This window comes from Drosophila nasuta, chromosome 3, assembly GCF_023558535.2.
Source record: "Drosophila nasuta strain 15112-1781.00 chromosome 3, ASM2355853v1, whole genome shotgun sequence".
Classification (NCBI taxonomy): Eukaryota; Metazoa; Arthropoda; class Insecta; order Diptera; family Drosophilidae; genus Drosophila; species Drosophila nasuta.
Window position 1 is genome coordinate 52,246,443 of NC_083457.1, and position 19,272 is coordinate 52,265,714.

Sequence of the window (19,272 nt, forward strand, 5' to 3'; positions counted from 1 at the left end):
GAAATTTAAAAAAAAATATTGTTTTTTTTTGTAATTTCATGAAATTGGTTTGCATAATTTTTATAGTATTCTATATTTACTTATTTCTATTTAGTATTTAGTAATATCAAAAATGTAAAAAAAAAATTAAATTGCATTTCCAATTAATTTTATATTTTTGTTTACCTTTAATTACTTGTATTTTTCTAATTAATTGTCAAGTCAAATAAGTTTTTTTCTGTTGAGATTTTATAATATTTATTTATCTTTCCGCCTTATAATTTCTAGAATTGTTATTTGTGTTGCAATGACTTGTTTGTGGTTGAAGAAGACTAACCGAAATCTCTACATGTAAAATAAAGTAATTTTAATTGTCTTGAATTTGTATCTCTTCTTTTCTTGCTGTGTGTGTGTGCTGCTCTCATTTTCCCACATTTTATGCCTCGCTGACCCGCTCCCGCTCCCTTTCCCGCCCCTTGTCTGTTGGTCATCTATGGGAAAATCACTGGCGTAACTGGAGGTGACTCTCTCAGTAGCTTGTTGCGCAACAATTATTCGCTTTTGGTTTTCCCTTTTTAACATTCGGTCTGTCAACATCCGCACGACATTTATTGCCAGTTGTTGTTGCAACGTTGCAACGCTGCAAGTTGCAACCCCCACGCATCGGCAACACCTTCATTCATCAACATCGCTGCGCTCTGCTGCACTTGCGCCTTTCCTCCCTCGCTCCCTTTTTCGGTCTGGTTAAAGGGTGTGCGGTCTTTGTTTGGATGTTTCACGCTTGTTTTCGAGACTCGAGACTTTGCAGCGGAACTGCGCAAGATTGGCCAAACGAGCTCGCTTCTTCTTTTTGACCAATTTTCACACATTGTTTACGCAGGTGCTTAATATATTCATGCATTTTTCCGGCAATATGTTAATTTTTATTTCCGCAAAACGGAAATTAAATTTCATAGCCAAAGTCAATACTAACACGCTTCATTGCACTGGGCGTATCGATAGTGCACATTGGTATAACAAAAATTAATTATTCCTAAAGTTATTTTTCCCAAAAATTTTATTATTCAATCACAAAATTTAAAAGTTTTTTAAATTAAATTACGATTTAAATCGTAAATAGCAATTGGCTATGAGACCGAAGTTTTTCTCAGCTATTGCTTTTAGTTCTCAGTTAATTGCGCTAGGTGGCGCCAAAAGGAACATGCAGTGCCGTTAACAGCGTTGAAATTTGGAACTAACTTATCGAAATAACAAATTTAACGAAAGTGATTCGTATTCATTCATTACAACTACATTCATTGCATACTTTTGGTTGCTTCAGAAATTCTAATACTTCAAAGACAAGCATTCTTAGCATTTTAAGAAACGTTATTTTTATAAAAATGTGATACTGTATATAGTTTCCATTCAAAAGAATTATTATTTTTACACTTTTGTAATATGTAATACAACATAATACAATAATAAAATAGACTCATCCTAGAATCGAAATTTTGTAATGTAAATTAAAAAGTAATAATAATACAATTCACCTAATAACTTTATCGATAAATATTCTCTTAAAAATGATTACAATCTGTATAGAAATGTGTTACTGTATTATTATTTTTAAAAGTTCTTATGCTAAATGTTTATAAAATTGATAATTTCGACAAGCGCAATATCACTATCCTTATTGTCAGTAGTTTAAGTTTAAGTTCTTTTTTTTTTGAGAATAAATTATAATCAATCAACAACTCAGTAATTGCTTTATCGATAAGTTTATGACCGATGTAATCGAAATTGTATCATTGCAAACATTTCATTGCTTGTTTATGACACATCTAGCAAGATTTAATCGCAAGAAATAATATGATCTTTATTGACAATAACAACATCGTTTGACATTGCCCCATGCAACTCAGTAAACGACCTTATTGTTAAATAATTGTAATCGATTTGCGATTTCAGTGCAACGATTTCATTACCACGATAATTTGTCTGTATGGCAACGTCAAATATAGACATCGATAACACTATCGTTCTGTCAGTCTGGTAGCACCAAAATAATCGAAGTCACTTAATATCGACAATTGACAAAGATACATAAAAAACAGGAAACAATCAAATTGCATTCAATAAAGTAAAAAGCTTATTGATCAAATGTCTTCGCCGGATCTGAAATTGATGTTACAGTCTCATCAAGGCGCCGATTTGAGTCAATTAAGAAATACTGTTGCACTGCTCGCTAAGCACTTAAGGTCGCTAAATGAAAGGCTTGCAACTTTACGACATTCCATTAGAATTGTATCGAGCAGCAAGATAAAGGAAAGATACTTAAAGAGGACACATTCATTGGTTTGGGAACAACAGACAATACAACGAATTGTAGACGAGTACAGAAAAAAGTTAAATGATTTGCTAGCACACGAAGAAGCAAAGGCAAGTTAAATAATAAGATAATAATAAATCCCTATATATGTATTAACTTTTTAAATGCTATTCAAATGTTAGAAAGCGGCTGAGGAGAAACAACGACAAATACCACCGAAAAATCTTAAACTCTTTGAACTGCTTGATGTGGACACAAAGGTGATCGAATTGTGTAGCAATATTTTGAATACAAACCCTTATTATTATTATTATTTTTAATTTCAGACATTTACTACAGAGGATAAATTATCAACTATAACAGAAACAGTATGTTCGATCATTTTTTGACAAAGCTTTGCACTACAGCAATTTAATTTTATACATATTTAACAGAAACAAAATGATTTGTCGAAAGATGGTGAAAATAAAACGACGACAATAAAGCGCAAAATAGTGGAAGAGCATGCAAAAGGCGTAACTCAAACTCAGGTTATTATACACACAAATGCATATTTATTTTTTATAACTAAGTTTTTCTACATTCTTAAGCTAAATATTGCAAAAACACTACTAATAGAGTTTAAACCTCTTTCACAGCAGGATGACATAAAAAAGCGGAGGACGTCAGAGGAGGAGAAGCAATGCACAGATGAAATTGTGATAAATAGTCAAGATGAGGCATTAAAATATGTGACAGCGTTGCAGGAATATGCTTTAATGAATGAAAACTTTCGAGCAACGGGACTTTTGGTAGAAGTTGAAAAGTCATTCAAAAATCCAGCCATTAGTTCCGACTTCGAGGTGTAGAATAAGTAATTTGAATAAAAAATATTTTCATAGAAAACTGTAAATAAATCTAAATGAAAATTATAGCTTTGTTTTTGTTTACATACACGCTCAGTGTGTGCAAGAGAGACAACTATATGATGGTTTGTTTTGTTGTGAGGCGGCATCGCTGCCAGCTGATTGCACACGAGACAGCAGCTGTAACGCCTTTCGGTATTTTTTGGTACATTTTTGAAAACTACGAAATGGCCACCGGGAAGCAACTGTAAACAACCAACAATTATACGGAACCTTGAGCTTGCCGCAAAGAAATGCCAAAAATGTGCACACTGCATAAAAACGTTTAGTGCGAAAGTGAAAAAGTAAGTTTTCAATTGCAAATAATGCGCAAACTAAAATAATTTATACTTTTAGATTAACTTGCGAGTGCACGTAGTGTAATTACGAATTTGCGAGTTATGGAGAATTTCATAGCCGATGGGGCTGAAAAAATGGAGGCGCCGCGCAAGCGACTCGGAAGACCACCGAAAAACAATAGCAGCAATCAATTAGCTGGAGCTGAGACACCAAGCAATGATGAATTGGATGCCGCTGCCACGGCAGCAGACACATCATGCAGACGCAGCACACGAAAGAAAATTGCCAAATTCGATGTGCTCGATGTGCTGAACAAAAGCCGCAAAACGCACAAAATACAAATCGAGGCACGCATCGATTCCAATACGCCAACCACCAGCCAGAATGTGGCAACTCCAACATCCACACAAGGCCTCAGCTCGCCAATCAATCGCTTCATTGCCGCTCGAGCAGCACCGCAACTAACGCCAACGCCTTCTGTGCCCGCCCTGGAGCTGTTCACGAAGCCTAAGCCAACGCCCAGCTTGATTGTGTTGCAGGTGAGCAGCGATAAGTCGCAAGATTTGCCACAACGCAAACGTGGTCGTCCACGCAAGCAGCTGTCCATGGACAACACTTCTAACAGCAGCAGCAGCAGTCCACAAGTGGAAATAAATGCGGAAATTGTGACCAGTTTAAGTGGTGAATCTTCCGACTCGGATCTGGGAGTTGTAACATCGAATGTGCCCGCAAATCTGGAATTGCAAGATGACAATGCCTTGGAACCGTCTCAAGCCTCCAACGACGATGCGGAGACAGAGATCATAACTGTGCTACAGTCCGATGAAGAAGATTCCGATTCGCAGATTATTTTTGTGGAGATTGAAACGGCAACTTCAGCGACTGGCGAGGAGCAAGAAGATAGCAACAATCCAGCTGAGCAGCACAGCTTCAAATTGATATTCCCCAAGGGCGAGAATGCGGAGGAGGAAGTGGAGGCAACACCTAACGATTCAAATCCCTCAGATCAAGAGTTTATTGCGGCTGTTGAGGAACAGCTAGCCAAGGATGAAGAAGAGGAACAGCCAGGCACTGAGCTGGAACTGATAACTGAAGAGCTTAGCGAACAGGCAAGTGTCTGCGAGATTGAGGAGGAAGTGCTGCTGTTGGAGCAAGCAGAACAGCTGATAGAGGAGACGCAGGGTGAGGAGGATGTAAATATGGACACAGTAGAGGATGCTAAAGTGAAGAGCGTTGAAGATGTAAGGATGGAGACGGAAGACGAAACAAAACAGGAGATTGTGGAAGAAGAAAAGGAGAAAGTTAATGAGGATATGGAGACTGCAGATGAAGCAAAGCAGGAGACAGAAGATGTGAAACTGGAGAAAGTAGATGAAGCAAAGCAGGAGACTGCAGATGAAGCAAAGCAGGAGACTGTAGATGATGTAAATCAGAAGGCCACAGATAAAACAAAGCCGGAGACTACGTTTAATATAGATGAACCAAAACAAGACTTAATAGTTGCTGCCAAGTTGGAGACTGTAGAAGATGATGTAAAGTTGATTGCTGATGTGATCAACGAAACAACAAAAGATTGCCCTAAGGAAGAAGTTGAAGAAAAGCAGCAGCCTCAGGAGAAGAAGACACAGCCATCAGCAGCAGAAAAAGTAATCCCGATTGAAGTGGGGACCAAGATCTCAGAAGAAATCCTAGAGCATCCTGAACAAAAGCCAACGACTGAGACCAGCAAACCAAAAGCTGCCGAACAACCAAAGAAAGATGACATTAAAGTCACTTCAGAATCTGCGCAAACTGAAGTTTCAGCTGAGTTGCCTGCCACAGCAATTGAAATGAAACTGTCAACTGAAGTGACAGACAAAGAAATCAAAATGAAAGCAACAACAAAAGAGCCTGAAGTCAAACAGGCCAAGAAGGAGCCACCTGCAAGTGAAGACACTGCAATTGAGACGTCTCCAATGAGGACAGAGCCAAGTAGCAGCAGCAAAGTCGAAGTCATGGAAAGTCGCACCACCGACAAGAAGAAACCAACTGACAGCCCAGGACCTAGTCCGAAACGGGAGAAATCTTCCACACCTGCCAAGCTGCCGATTGTGGAATGCGATGCGCTGTTCAAGGTGCTGGACGAGGCCAACGCACAGATGCGTCAGGAGGAGAAGACTAAAAAGAAGCTCAAGCAGACGGCCAAGAAGCAGAAGCAGGAGACCATCAAGCAGAGTTCACCCACACCGCCAACGGCAGCCACATCGCGTGGCAAGAAGTCGCAGAGCAAGAAGGCTTCGCGACGCAACACCATCAGCAGCGAGGAACAACAACAGCAGCAGGAGAAGGAAACCCCTTCAGTGGCCACCAATAAACGTCGCAATTCGCTGCATCCCTTCAAGGCGTCGCCAAGTCCCGAGCGTCGCCCTGAGTCGAGCGGCAAGAAAGCCAAGGAAAAGAAGCCGACACGCAAGTCAGCGACAGCGAAGGAAACAACAGAGATAACGGTTACAAAGGCAGAGCCAAGTCGTCGCATTTCCACGCCCACCTCTGAGGCGGAGGAGTCCTTTTTGCTAGGCGACATAGCCAAGTTCATTGAGGATGGCGTCAAGCTGCTCGAACGGGATTACAGAGTAGAGGATGAGCAACAGCAGCAGCAACAACAACAACAACCGGAAGAGCCGGAGCAACAAAAGCAGGAAGAGCAGCAAGAAGATGAGTTTGCCACGCGCGTGGCTAATCTAGAGACGCCAGCCACCACACCAACACCCTCGCCCGCTGTCAGCACAGAGGATTTGTCATCGGGCGTCCGACGTTCGCATCGCATCAAGCAGAAGCCGCAGAGCAGCAAATCGTCGCAGGGACGCGGGAGCACCGCGCACACGCCTTCGATTAGCATGGAGCAGCAGCTGTCGGAGTTGGCGCACATCGAGGCCATCAACGAGCAGTTTCTACGCCACGAGGGTCTGAACACATTCCAAACGCTCCGGGACAATTACTATCGCTGTGCTCGCCAGGTGAGCAAGGAGAACGCGGAGATGCAATGCGATTGCTTTGTCACCGGCGATGAGGAGGGATTGGGACAGTTGCCTTGTGGCGATGGCTGCATCAATCGCATGCTGATGATCGAGTGCGGTCCGCTGTGCACGAATGCGGATCGCTGCACCAACAAGCGCTTCCAGCAGCATCAGGGCTGGCCTTGTCGTGTCTTTCGCACCGAGAAGAAGGGTTGCGGCATCACCGCCGAGCTGCAAATACCGCCCGGGGAGTTCATCATGGAGTACGTGGGCGAAGTGATTGACAGCGAGGAGTTTGAGCGACGTCAGCACTTGTATTCCGAGGATCGCAATCGTCACTATTACTTCATGGCGTTGCGCGGCGAAGCCATCATCGATGCCACATCCAAGGGCAACATTTCGCGCTACATTAATCATAGCTGTGATCCGAATGCCGAGACCCAAAAGTGGACAGTCAACGGCGAATTGCGCATCGGTTTCTTCAGTGTGAAAACCATTTTGCCAGGTGAGGAGATTACATTCGATTATCAATATCAACGCTATGGACGCGATGCTCAGCGTTGCTATTGCGAGTCGGCGAATTGTCGCGGCTGGATTGGCAACGAACCCGAGTCGGATGAGGGCGAGCAACTGGACACGGATAGCGAAAGCGAACAGGAGTCACTCAACGAGGAGCCACGCCTCGAGCAGGAACAAAACAAAACCAAACCCAGCAAAGGAGCGAAGACCAAGGCACAATCCAAGTTGCCCGCAGCAGCTCGCAAGAAGCGCAAGGAGCAGCCCAAGGCCAAGGATCGCGAGTACAAAGCCGGACGTTGGCTCCGTCCATCGGGCGGCAGCAGCGGTGAGAAGTCTGCAAGCGGTAAACACGATCACGTTGAAGATCCGGATGTGCTGGAGCAGCTCACGTTGCTCACACGCAGCGGCCTCAAGAATCAGCTGGACACATTGCGTTTCTCGCGTTGCATGGTGCGCGCCAAGCTGCTAGAGAGTCGCCTCCAATTGCTGGGTGTGCTCACACGCGGCGAGTTGCCCTGTCGCCGTCTCTTCCTCGACTACCATGGTTTGCGGTTGCTACAGGCGTGGATTAGTGAGAGCGGCAGCGATCAGCAGCTGCGTTTGGCGCTGCTTGATGCCCTCGAATCGCTGCCCATACCCAACAAGACCATGTTGAACGATAGTCGCGTCTATCAGAGCGTGCAGCTCTGGAGCAACCAGTCTGGAGAGCCGGCCCAACCGGACATGGAACGCATCTTGGCGCTGCTGCAAAAATGGAATGGACTGCCGGAGATCTTTCGCATACCGAAACGTGAGCGCATCGAGCAGATGAAGGAGCACGAACGTGAAGCGGATCGTCAGCAACAAGACAAACCGGCACTGGAGGAGAGCAACAGCGCCGCGTCGGTGCTAAGCAGTGATCGTTATCGTCAAGATCGCTTCAGGCGCGACACGAGCAGTCGCTACGAGAAGTCGAAGCCGCCGTCGCGTATGAGCGGCAACAATACCATCTGCACCATCACCAGCACTGCCAACTCCGAGGGCGCCAACGGCGGAGGCGGCGGCAAGTCCGAAAGTCGTCGACGCTCCGAGTTTGATCCACGTCGCGCCATAACCAAGGAAATGCGTCGATCGCTATTCGAGCGCAAGGTTCGTTGGGTTTCATTCTTGTGATCAGGTTCTTTTGTTTACTCAGTAGATTGTTCAATGATTTATTTGAATTCCTTTTATAGGTCGCCCAGGACGAAGCAGAGAAGCGTGTAGGAAGCGAGGACTTCCGTGAGCACGAGCTACGCTGCGAATACTTTGGCGCCGATCTCAACACTGATCCTAAACAGCTGCCCTTCTATCAGAACACCGAGACCAACGAGTGGTTCAACAGCGATGATCAGCCGGTAGCCGCTCCGTTGCGTTGTGGCGACATTACTGAACCACTGTCACCCGAAAGTCCCGCCGATGTGGAGTACAAGTTGCCACCCAACATCGAACCGCTGCCGCTCTCTTGGACCTGGGCACGTACCCCAGAGGGTGACATCTACTATTATCATTTGCGTGATCGCGAGCCACAGTGGGAGCCACCAACCGCCGAGCAGCGTCTGCAGAAGCTGGTGGAGGATGAGCCGGAGCCGGTGCCAGCAACGGAAACGGACGACGAAGCTAACGCTGATCATCTGATCAAAGTGGACATTGATTTTGGAGCACAACTCAGTGCAGCGGCCATGGATCACTTGGTGGAGATCAAGGTACGCGAACGACGCGAGAAGCGACGCAATCGTCTGGTCTCAGTGCGTGTTATAAGTCCACGACGTGAGGAGGATCGTCTCTACAATCAGCAGGAGTCCCGCAAGTACAAGGAGAACAAGGAGAAGATACGACGCCGCAAGGAAGTCTATCGTCGCACGCGTATCGAGACCAGTGCCACAGAGGCCGACGATGAGGATCAGCCTGCTGATGCGTTGCCCATACATCGCTATCTCTATTCATCGGACGAGGAGGCCACCACCGATGGCGATTGTCTGCCCGAAGCCGAGGCGGAGCAAGAGCCGGGACGTTCTAGCGAAACTGAATCGATGGGCAGCTCTAAGCGCAAGCTACCCATTCCGGAGGGTCTAAAGAAGCACCGAAGCGAACGCGACAAGAAGCGCAAGACGTAAGCTACACAAATTTTCATTATATAGAACGCATCTTCTAAAAAACTTACTTTACATTTTCAGCGCTAGCATTGCCCGCGAGGCCAGCGATAAATTCCACTTTGAGATCAGCGCTCATGTGGCCGAATTTTTGCGTCCTTATCGCCAAGAGACTTGCCAGTTGGGTCGCATCACAAGCGACGAGGACTACAAGTTCCTCATAAAGCGGGTAAGTAATGCAACGTTTTCAGTTTTCTAAATCTAAGTAATCATCCATCTAACTTAACTACAGCTGAGCCATCACATTACCACCAAGGAGACGCGCTATTGTGAGGCGACCAGCAACCCTTTGGCTTGCACCGAGTCAGTAAAGCACAAGTCCTATGACTTTATCAAGCAATACATGCGCAAGAAGGGACCCATCTATAAGAAACCTTCGGATAAAATGGACTAAACTCAACTTCCAGTTAATTTCCTTCAAGGGAAACTACGTACTATTAACGAAATATCGAAATATTGAAAATCGTTTCTTTATCATTTTTTTTAAGTTATTTTTAAGATCTATACCCTAAGGAAGGGTAAAATGTGAAGTACTCTCTTTTTGTTATAACCACGCATAATAAATAATCAAAATAGACAACAAATAATTGCTTATAATTAATATATCTTAGTGTGTTCATTAAAATATGTGTACTTACGATAGTAAGTGAAGTTGTTAATGAAGGATTATCCTGAAATTATAAAAAAGAGAAAAAAAATAAGAGATGGTAATATTCATTGACTTGAATAAGATAAAAATACAAACAAAACATTTTAAAAAGTAAATCTAAAAACAGTATGTACTGAAAATATCATAATTCACTCTTAACACATAAAATTCTGAGTAATACAAAGTTCGGGTGAAACTTTAAAAACTATTTTAACTACTTTTAACTTCTCTTGATGTATAATTTGAATGGTGCGATAGAAAACGTAGAAGCTATACCAGATATTTCAAGATTTGTTTACAAATTGTGTAAATATAAACTATTCGAGATCTTTTTTTCTCAATTAAAGACCTGTGTACATACATTCATACATATGCGAATTAACTAAACCTCTTTAGCACGTGAAAGCAGCTAAATGACGCCGTCAAACCCCTATAGACTAACTTATTGACCTACTTACGTGCTTAATCAAATGTAATCAGTATCATTATATGTACATTATCTAGCGGGTCTGAAAGTAATTAAAATCCATTTCCCATTTAAGTAAATTTGTACCTTCCCCCCACGACACACGCCCACAGAGAACGTAGTGCAGCTCTCACGATATTCGCTTTGCTCTCCCACAGCACTAAAAATAGCAACAGCGCACACACACACACACACAGACGCAAACGCACGGTATATGATCGTAAGCAAGAGAATGAGAGAGCGCGAACGGAGAGCGCAAACTCTCGCGCTCAGTAAACAAGTTTGAACAACTCGCCAAACCTGATTTTCCACCCGTCTCAGAGAGATTGGGAGGTCGAGTTAGTTTCACCAAATGACTGCAACGCTCCACACGTTCCGTGCGCAACGATCGATTTTTTGTTGTCGACGCTTTTAAGGTGTTTGTGTGCCTAAAAACCTGCTGCATATTTGTCAAAAATACAAGGTAATATGTCGGTTAGCTTTATCTAAGTTTATTATCTGCATTGCAATGCAATTGCATTACTTATACAATTATTTTGTTCGACTTTTTTCTTTAGGCATTGCCATATCAACGAACAGCAAAGCGCACGCTGGAGAGCGGTTAAAAAAGAGTGAGAGAACGTGCGAGTGTCGGAGAGAGAGGCGCGTTTAAAAAGAGAGAACAAAAGTGAGAGCGACCGTTAGCTGTTGTTGTGCTCTATTGCTTTTTGGATGTGTCGCTCGTTGCTTGTTGTTGTTGTTTGCTGTGCTGATTGTGGGGTATGTGCGAGCGCCTGGAAATAAGCCTGCCAATGTCTGACGTAAGTAAATCAGTTCATCAACTTGTCGCGATACTGTCAAAAAAAGAGAGCTTTGCAGAGTTATTTCGTTTTTCTGATCTGGTCTAACTGGAACACAGAGCGCTAGAGCCATTAACTATGTACTGTGCGATGCATAAAATGTAACACATTCCGGAACCAGTTTCTGTTTCGGTGCTAAATCACGCATACTACAATTTTGATATGAACTCGTAAATCTATCATATCGATTAATTTAGTTGTAGTTGCATAGTATGTTTATGAGTACGGATTTGATATTTAAAAAAGAACTTGCTAATTTATTTATCTCATCTGATCAAATTCCCCTAATACTGGAACTATTATGTGACATTTATCTTAAATTTGAAATGAAAATTCAAACTTAGACAAATAATTTGAAATTTTTGCAAATTAAAGTAGTAGAAAGTAAGATGCAAAAAATTGATTTCAGTATTGAAAAAATATATTCAAAACTATTATTAAAAAATTAACAATTCCATCTTATTTATATATCTTTTATTATTTTTAGTTCTTAAAAAAATCTGTTATACGTTTTTCTTTTAAAAATTTTGTCTTCATGGTCAGCTCGTAAATAATTTGTTGGCTCAAAAATATCATCAATTCGTTAGGTAGTTTGTTGAGATTTTGTATTTTATGTACAGAAAACAAGTTTTTTTTTTAATATGTATTTATCTAAATTGAGCGCATTGACCTTATGGAGCATAAAAAATTAAAAAAATAATTGCATTACCAATTACCGAAATTCCAAAATAAAATGATTACTTTAAATAAGCTTCTCAAATAATAAATATTCATAAAACTCTTTGAGAAGTCAACTTGTAAATAACCAATAGGGTAAGAAATATTTATACACCATTTATTTATGCAAGGAAAAGTAAATAAAATTCCATTACAAAAGCAACTAATCAAAATATTTTAATGTGTTCATTTGATGACCGTAAAGTGCAATTTGTATTAAATTTTCTAATATTCCATTTTTGTATATTAATATGTATTTTTTCAGGATGACGGCAGCCAATATGGCGGCAGTGGAAGTAGCTCACTGCGTATACGTAATGTGCTCACGCTAGAGGAGCGTGTGGAAGCCATCAGGCAATACGACATTGTGCCCATGTACAGCAAGATTGCGAAGAATTTCAACTGCAGCTGGGAGCAGATCAAAAGCATTGTGTCTAATCGCGAACCCATTTTAGAGTTCTACGAGGCAACACGGCACAACAGCAAGCAACCAAATTCCAAATTCGAGGAGCTGCGACGCCGCAAACTTAACTTTCTGGGTCATTGCTTGTACGAATATATACAGCGTGCGCAGTATTATTTGCATTCCGATATCAATGAGGAGCTGATACGCACCAAGGCGCTGGAGTTTCAATCCCTCATGGGCATTGACAACTTTACGCCCAACAAGGTGAGACATTAAAAAGCTGAATTTTTATACCTGTTGCCTGAAGGGTAGAAGGTTATAGAAGGAGGCATCTCTGACCCCATAAATCCATATATGTATGTGTGTATATATATATATGTGACTATATGTACATATATATTCTTGATCAGCTTATATCCGATTGTTTGTCCGAACACGTAAATCTCAGAAACTATAAGAGCCATGTCAATATACCAATTATACATTTCGGCATATTTCAGTATTTTGTCGGTATATCATTTCGGTCTATTTTGTCGGTATATTGCACTCCTTAGATGTAGCTTTCTTACCTATTTGAATTTTACTTGTTTTACCAATCTACCAAATATACATTTCGGTATATTTATATACATATTACTATAATAGAATTTTATACAAAGATATGGAATATGCTAATTAGTTCTACTTTATAGAATCTCGGCATTTCGGCATTTTTCAGTATTTTGTCGGTATATCATTGCGGTATATTTTGTTGGTATATTCATTTTGTACAATTCAATTTGAATAATACTGCACTCCTTAGCTTTTATTAAGAATGGGTTAAAAGGTAGATGTAGCTTTCTTACTTATTTGAATTTTACTTGTTTTACCAATATACCAAATATACATTTCGGTATATTTTAGTATTCTGTCGGTATATTTATATGATAATAACCCCCTGTTAACGTTTAAATCTCAGAGACAATAAGAGATAGAGATATAATTTTGTTTATCAATACTCCATTCGATGAAATATATGTACATCTCGGTACATTTCAGTATTTTGTCGATATATTTATTTGATGTAGTTAAATGAAAATACCCCACTGTTTAGCTTTTACTGATAATGGGTAAAGGGTAGATACAGCTTTCTTACTTATTTGAATTTTACTTGTTTTACCAATATACCAAATATACATTTCGGTATATTTTAGTATTATGTCGGTATATTTTAATGATAATAACCCCCTGTTAACGTTTAAATCTCAGAGACAATAAGAGATAGAGATATAATTTTGTTTATCAATATTCCATTCCATGAAATATGCATATCGGTACATTTCAGTATTTTGTCGATATATTTATTTATATTTATTTTGAAAATACCCCAGTTTAAATTTTACTGATAATGTGTAAACGGTAGATATAGCTTTCTTACTTATTTGAACTTTACTTGTTTTGGCAATATACTAAATATGCAGTATATTTCAGTATTTTTTATAATACCGCATTGATTAACTTTTTTCAAGAACCGGTAAAAGGCAGCTTTTTTCCTTATTTGAACTTTAATTGAAATTGAAATTGTTTTTTACAGTCGTGGATCAATCACTTTAAAGCTGCCTACAACATAACGCTGTCGAATCGCCAGATTATGATGACACGCAAGCCGCCACGTTCGTTGGATCTGCGTGACATAATGTCCTACTGTGGTCGCAACACATCGGCCACATCGGAGGCAAGTTCACAGGCAGCGAGGCAACAGCAACCGCAGCAGACAGCTGCCACAACACCAACAGCGGCAACAAGTCCGAGTGCCGGGCTAGTCAAGCCAGCGAATGCGACGACACGGGCAACGACGCTGTTGTCGCCACGCAAACCCGTCGATATACGCTCTTTGTATCGCACCAAGACGCTGGTGGCTGCCTCCAGTCAGAATCAGGCCACATTGGATGAGGTGCAGCTGCGACGCAAGCGCAAGATTACGTTCTTGGAGAAGGCGCTGTACGAATACATTTCACGCTCGCAATTCCATCACAAGAACAAGGGACGACTCGATGTGGATCATTTGCGTGAGGTGGCCATCAATTTGCGTGACATACTCAAGATCGAGAACTTCTTTCCGGATCGCACCTGGTTCAATCATTTCAAGAGCCACTACAACTTTAGCTTTTCCCAGGGCGTCCCTTTAACCGGACGTCGTGTGCCGTTGTCCTTGGATCTGCGTGACATTGTCAGCTACTGTGGACGACACGAGCAGCGAGAGCAACCCTTGGGCAGCATTACGCTGACGCCCAAGGAGACGGAACCAGCGCGTTTTGTGCATCTGCCGATGGTGGAGTCGAAGCCAGAGACAGAAGCTGTCACTGTTGTCGATGATGATGATGATTGCGTTGCCATTGAAGTGCCCACAGAACTCATAGAGATTAAAGACGAGGATGACGAAGAGGAGGAGGAGACGATAGCGGAGTCAACTGAAGTACATAAGCACAGAGAACGCAAACGTGAGTTGACCACAACAGAACCGCCCGCATCGCCACTCAAAATCAAAAAGATTGAATCACTCAATGCGAGAGCACAACAGAGAGAACAGAGTCCGGGACACTTTTCAGAGGCTAGTAACGATGCAGAGTTGCCGCGATATGTGCAGAGCTATGCGGATGCACTACGTCTGCTGAAGCCAATCGAGGATTTCGCTTTGCTTGAGGAGAATTATCGTGCCATTGGGTTGCTCACACAGCTGGAGAAGATCTTTGAAAGCAGCGCCAGGTCAGCGGAGAATGGCAATGCAGCCAACTAATGCGAGAGCAGGGAACAAAGCTAACAATATACGCCAAAAATTAATTCAGCTATTGGCCAGCAGCATAGTCTGGACTGGATCGATAAGCACAAACAGTGTACATATAGCATCAATATCAATCAATCAATATATGTATATACGAAGTTGCAAGGGTTGCTCGATGTAAATCTGGCATGAAGGAAACATATCCTTTAATTAGATAGATGTTGTTATAAACTTGGAGAGGACTAACTGAATATAACTATAGAATATAAATGTGAATAAAAATGTTTTGTTTATCTTATGTGTATTACAAGTTTCGGTGAAATACTTTAGCTGCAACAACTATGAATTGTGTATATGCTTTTTTATACCCGCAACCCTTAAAGTAGAAGGGAATTATAACTTTATGCCTGCAGGAAATGTGGCCATGAAGAGGATGAAGCCATCTCCGACCCCATAAATATATACTATATTGTTGATCAACGTCAACAGACGAGCCATATAGCCATTTCTGTCCGTCTATGGGTTCATTGACACCTACATCTCAGAGAGTATAAAAGATAAAGCTTTAATTTTTTTTCGACAGCACTTCGAACTTTTCCACGCAGATCAATTTTGTTTTAAATTAGATTAGTAAAACCTTATTGAGATACTCGTGATAAAAAATATTGGTTAAAATATTACTGACTCCAAATTTAAATTTAAATTGGAAAGAAACTTTAATGCTACACATTAGCTTTTCGTGAAAGAAAAGTTTTGAAAACAGATAAATATAAAAGATACAGTATCCATCTCCATATACCATATAGTATTGTCTACAAAGAGATTTAAAGTTATTCCTTTTTTCCACATCATTAATTTAGCAAACTACGCATCCCCGATGATCAAGCTGAATACAAAATAATTTCTCATTATTTTCACGCTTCTATTCCTTTTGATTGTGGGGTATGTGCGAGCACCTGGAAATAAGCCTGCCAATGTCTGACGTAAGTAAATCAGTTCATCAACTTGTCGCGATACTGTCGAAAAAAAAAAGGGAGCTTTGCAGAGTTATTTCGATTATCTGATCTGGTCTAACTGGAACACAGAGCGCTAGAGCCATTAACTACATATGTACTGTTCGATGCATAAAATGTAACACATTCCGGAACCAGTTTCTGTTTCGGTGCTAAATCACGCATACTACAATTTTGATATGAACTCGTAAATCTATCATATCGATTAATTTAGTTGTAGTTGCATAGTTTATGAGTACGGATTTGATATTTAAAGAAGAACTTGCTAATTTATTTATCTCATCTGATCAAATTCCCCTAATACTGGAACTATTATGTGACATTTATCTTAAATTTGAAATGCAAATTCAAACTTAGACAAATAATTTGAAATTTTTGCAAATTAAAGTAGTAGAAAGTAAGATGCAGAAAAGTGATTTCAGTATAGAAAAAATATATTCAAAACTATTATTAAAAAATTAACGATTCAATCTAATTTATATATTTTTTTATTATTTTTAGTTCCTTAAATCTATTATACGTTTTTCTTTTAAAAATGTTGTCTTCATGGTCAGCTTGTAAATAATTTGTTGGCTCAAAAATGTCATCAATTCGTAATTGTTTGTTGAGGTTTTGTATTTAATGTACAGAAAACTAGCTTTTTTTTATATGTATTTATCTAAATTTAGCGCGTTGGCCTTATGGACCATAAGAAATTAAAAAAATAATTGCATTACCAATTACCAAAACTCCAAAATAAAATGATTACTTTAAATAAGCTTTTCAAATAATTAATATTATCTTTGAGAAGTCAACTTGTAGATAACCAATAGGGTAACAAATATTTATACACCATTTATTTATGCAAGGAAAAGTAAATAAAGTTCCATTACAAAAGCAACTAATCAAAATATTTTAATGTGTTCATTTGATGATCGTAAAGTGCAATTTGTATTAAATTTTCTAATATTTCATTTTTGTAGATTAATATGTTTTTTTTTATATTCTTTCAGGATGACGGCAGCCAATATGGCGGCAGTGGAAGTAGCTCACTGCGTATACGTAATGTGCTCACGCTAGAGGAGCGTGTGGACGCCATCAGGCAATACGATATTGTGCCCATGTACAGCAAGATTGCGAAGAATTTAAACTGCAGCTGGGAGCAGATCAAAAGCATTGTGTCCAATCGCGAGTTCTATTTCATTTAGAGTTCTATGAGGCAACACGGCACAACAGCAAGCAACCAAATTCCAAATTCGAGGAGCTGCGACGCCGCAAACTTAACTTTCTGGGTCATTGTAGGGGTAGTAGGTTACAGCTTTGCATGTAGAAGGAGGCATCTCTGACCCCATAAATCCATATATGTATGTATATACATATATAAGTGATTATATGCACATATATATTCTTGATCTCAGAGACTATATTTTACTTGTTTTACCAATATACCAAATATACATTCCGGTATACTTATATACATACATTAGAATCCGGTTATAACGACTCCGCTTATAATGTCCGTCCGGTTATTGCGACGAAAAGACGATGGTTTGGTTGGTCCCCATACAAACTTACATATATGAAAGGTCCTCCGCTTAGTACGTCTCCGCTTTTAGCGACAAACCGCTTATATCGACGAAATTTTTCACAATTCAACCGGATATGCGACGAAAAATAAGAAACAGCGAAACAATGCCAACAAATTGAAGTATCAAACGACGCTGTCATAAATGTATGCATTTATCAGTGATTGGCACTCTTGCTTGTGTGCGTAGGAGCGACACGAAGGTTCTAATATTCTCACTACTCTCTGTTAGTTTTAGCTGATGCCTTAGCTTATACTAAGGAACATGCAGGTATACGATTTATTATGGAAAAAACCATGCTATTAAATTAAATTTATAAATTTTTTGTTTTGTTTAAAAATTAATTTGTTTTATCTTAAAAAACCTATTACGATAATTAGTTCTACTTTATAGAATCTCGTATCTATGTCAAAGTCTAATTGAAGCAGTTGTTAACAAATTTTTATACCCGCTACCCATTGGGTAGAAGGGTATTATAACTTTGTGCCGGCAGGAAATGTATGTAACAGGTAGAAGGAGGCATCTCCGACACTATAAAGTATATATATTCTTGATCAGCGTCAACAGCCGAGACGATATAGCCATGTCCGTCTGTCCGTCTGTGTGTCTGTCAGTTTGAAACACTGGATCTCAGAGACTATAAGAGATAGAGCTATAAATTTTTTTCGACAGCATTTTTTATGTTTGCACGCAGATCAAGTTTGTTTCAAATTTTCGCCACGCCCACTTCCGCCCCCGCAAATCAAAAAAATCGAATAACAAGCGTAATTTTAAAGCTAGAGTTACGAATTTTGGTATATATAATAATAACTATAGTTTTTATGGTTTCTGGTTTGGTTGCGATCAGATAAAAATTGTCGAAGTTATTAAAGAAATACTTTTGTATGGGCAAAAACGCCTACTTACTAGGGGTCTTAGTTGCTTTGGCTGACAATCTGGTATATTGTGCCGTCTATGGTATATTTTGAATACGGTACTATTTCGATATACCAAATATACCATTCGGTATATTTTTAGTATTTTTGCAGTATATTTGGTATATTTTGAGAAAATACCGCAAAATATATTTCTTTTATTCAAAATGGGTAGCGGGTATCTCACAGTCGAGTACACTCGACTGTAGCTTTCTTATGTTAGTTACTCTTTCTTCTCATTACCACTCTAATATAAGGATCATCTCTTTCGCATTGATCAGATTTCTCGTTCAAAAGCGTTGCTAGAAAAAGAGTAATTAAACAATCATAGAAATAACTGTCAAAGTCTAACGGAACAAGTTGCTAGTAAAAATAGTACCTTAGCAAAGTCTAACACAAGCAATCAAAAGTTTTTATACCCGCTACCCATAGGGTAGAAGGGTATTATAACTTTGTGCCGGCAGGAAATGTATGTAACAGGTAGAAGGAGGCATCTCCGACCCTATAAAGTATATATATTCTTGATCAGCGTCAACAGCCGAGACGATCTAGCCATGTCCGTCTGTCCGTCTGTGTGTCTGTCCGTCTGTCCGTCTGTCCGTATGAAACACTGGATCTCAGAGACTATAAGAGATAGAGCTATAATTTTTTTTCGACAGCATTTGTTATGTTTGCACGCAGATCAAGTTTGTTTCAAATTTTTGCCACGCCCACTTCCGCCCCCGCAAATCAAAAAAATCGAATAACAAGCGTAATTTTAAAGCTAGAGTTCCGAATTTTGGTAT

The 19,272-nt window shown here is 40.2% G+C and overlaps 3 protein-coding genes across 3 annotated transcripts; all 3 read left to right on the plus strand.

Moving 5' to 3' along the window:
• Nucleotides 1-1,830: 1,830 nt before the first annotated feature.
• Nucleotides 1,831-3,187, plus strand: LOC132788315 (uncharacterized). Its single transcript, XM_060795648.1, has 5 exons — nt 1,831-1,857; nt 2,473-2,550; nt 2,617-2,658; nt 2,725-2,820; nt 2,929-3,187. The coding sequence occupies exons 1-5, from the start codon at nt 1,831-1,833 to the stop codon at nt 3,136-3,138; spliced, it is 453 nt and encodes a 150-aa protein (XP_060651631.1). The 3' UTR covers nt 3,139-3,187.
• Nucleotides 3,188-3,381: 194 nt separating this feature from the next.
• Nucleotides 3,382-9,753, plus strand: LOC132788987 (probable histone-lysine N-methyltransferase CG1716). The gene is made up of 5 exons (XM_060796702.1): nt 3,382-3,479; nt 3,532-8,117; nt 8,201-9,117; nt 9,182-9,326; nt 9,390-9,753. The coding sequence occupies exons 2-5, from the start codon at nt 3,576-3,578 to the stop codon at nt 9,549-9,551; spliced, it is 5,766 nt and encodes a 1,921-aa protein (XP_060652685.1). The 5' UTR covers nt 3,382-3,479; nt 3,532-3,575; the 3' UTR covers nt 9,552-9,753.
• Nucleotides 9,754-10,596: 843 nt separating this feature from the next.
• Nucleotides 10,597-15,293, plus strand: LOC132788988 (uncharacterized). The gene is made up of 4 exons (XM_060796704.1): nt 10,597-10,735; nt 10,830-11,072; nt 12,094-12,498; nt 13,808-15,293. The coding sequence occupies exons 2-4, from the start codon at nt 11,034-11,036 to the stop codon at nt 15,008-15,010; spliced, it is 1,647 nt and encodes a 548-aa protein (XP_060652687.1). The 5' UTR covers nt 10,597-10,735; nt 10,830-11,033; the 3' UTR covers nt 15,011-15,293.
• The last annotated feature ends 3,979 nt before the right edge of the window (nt 15,294-19,272 follow it).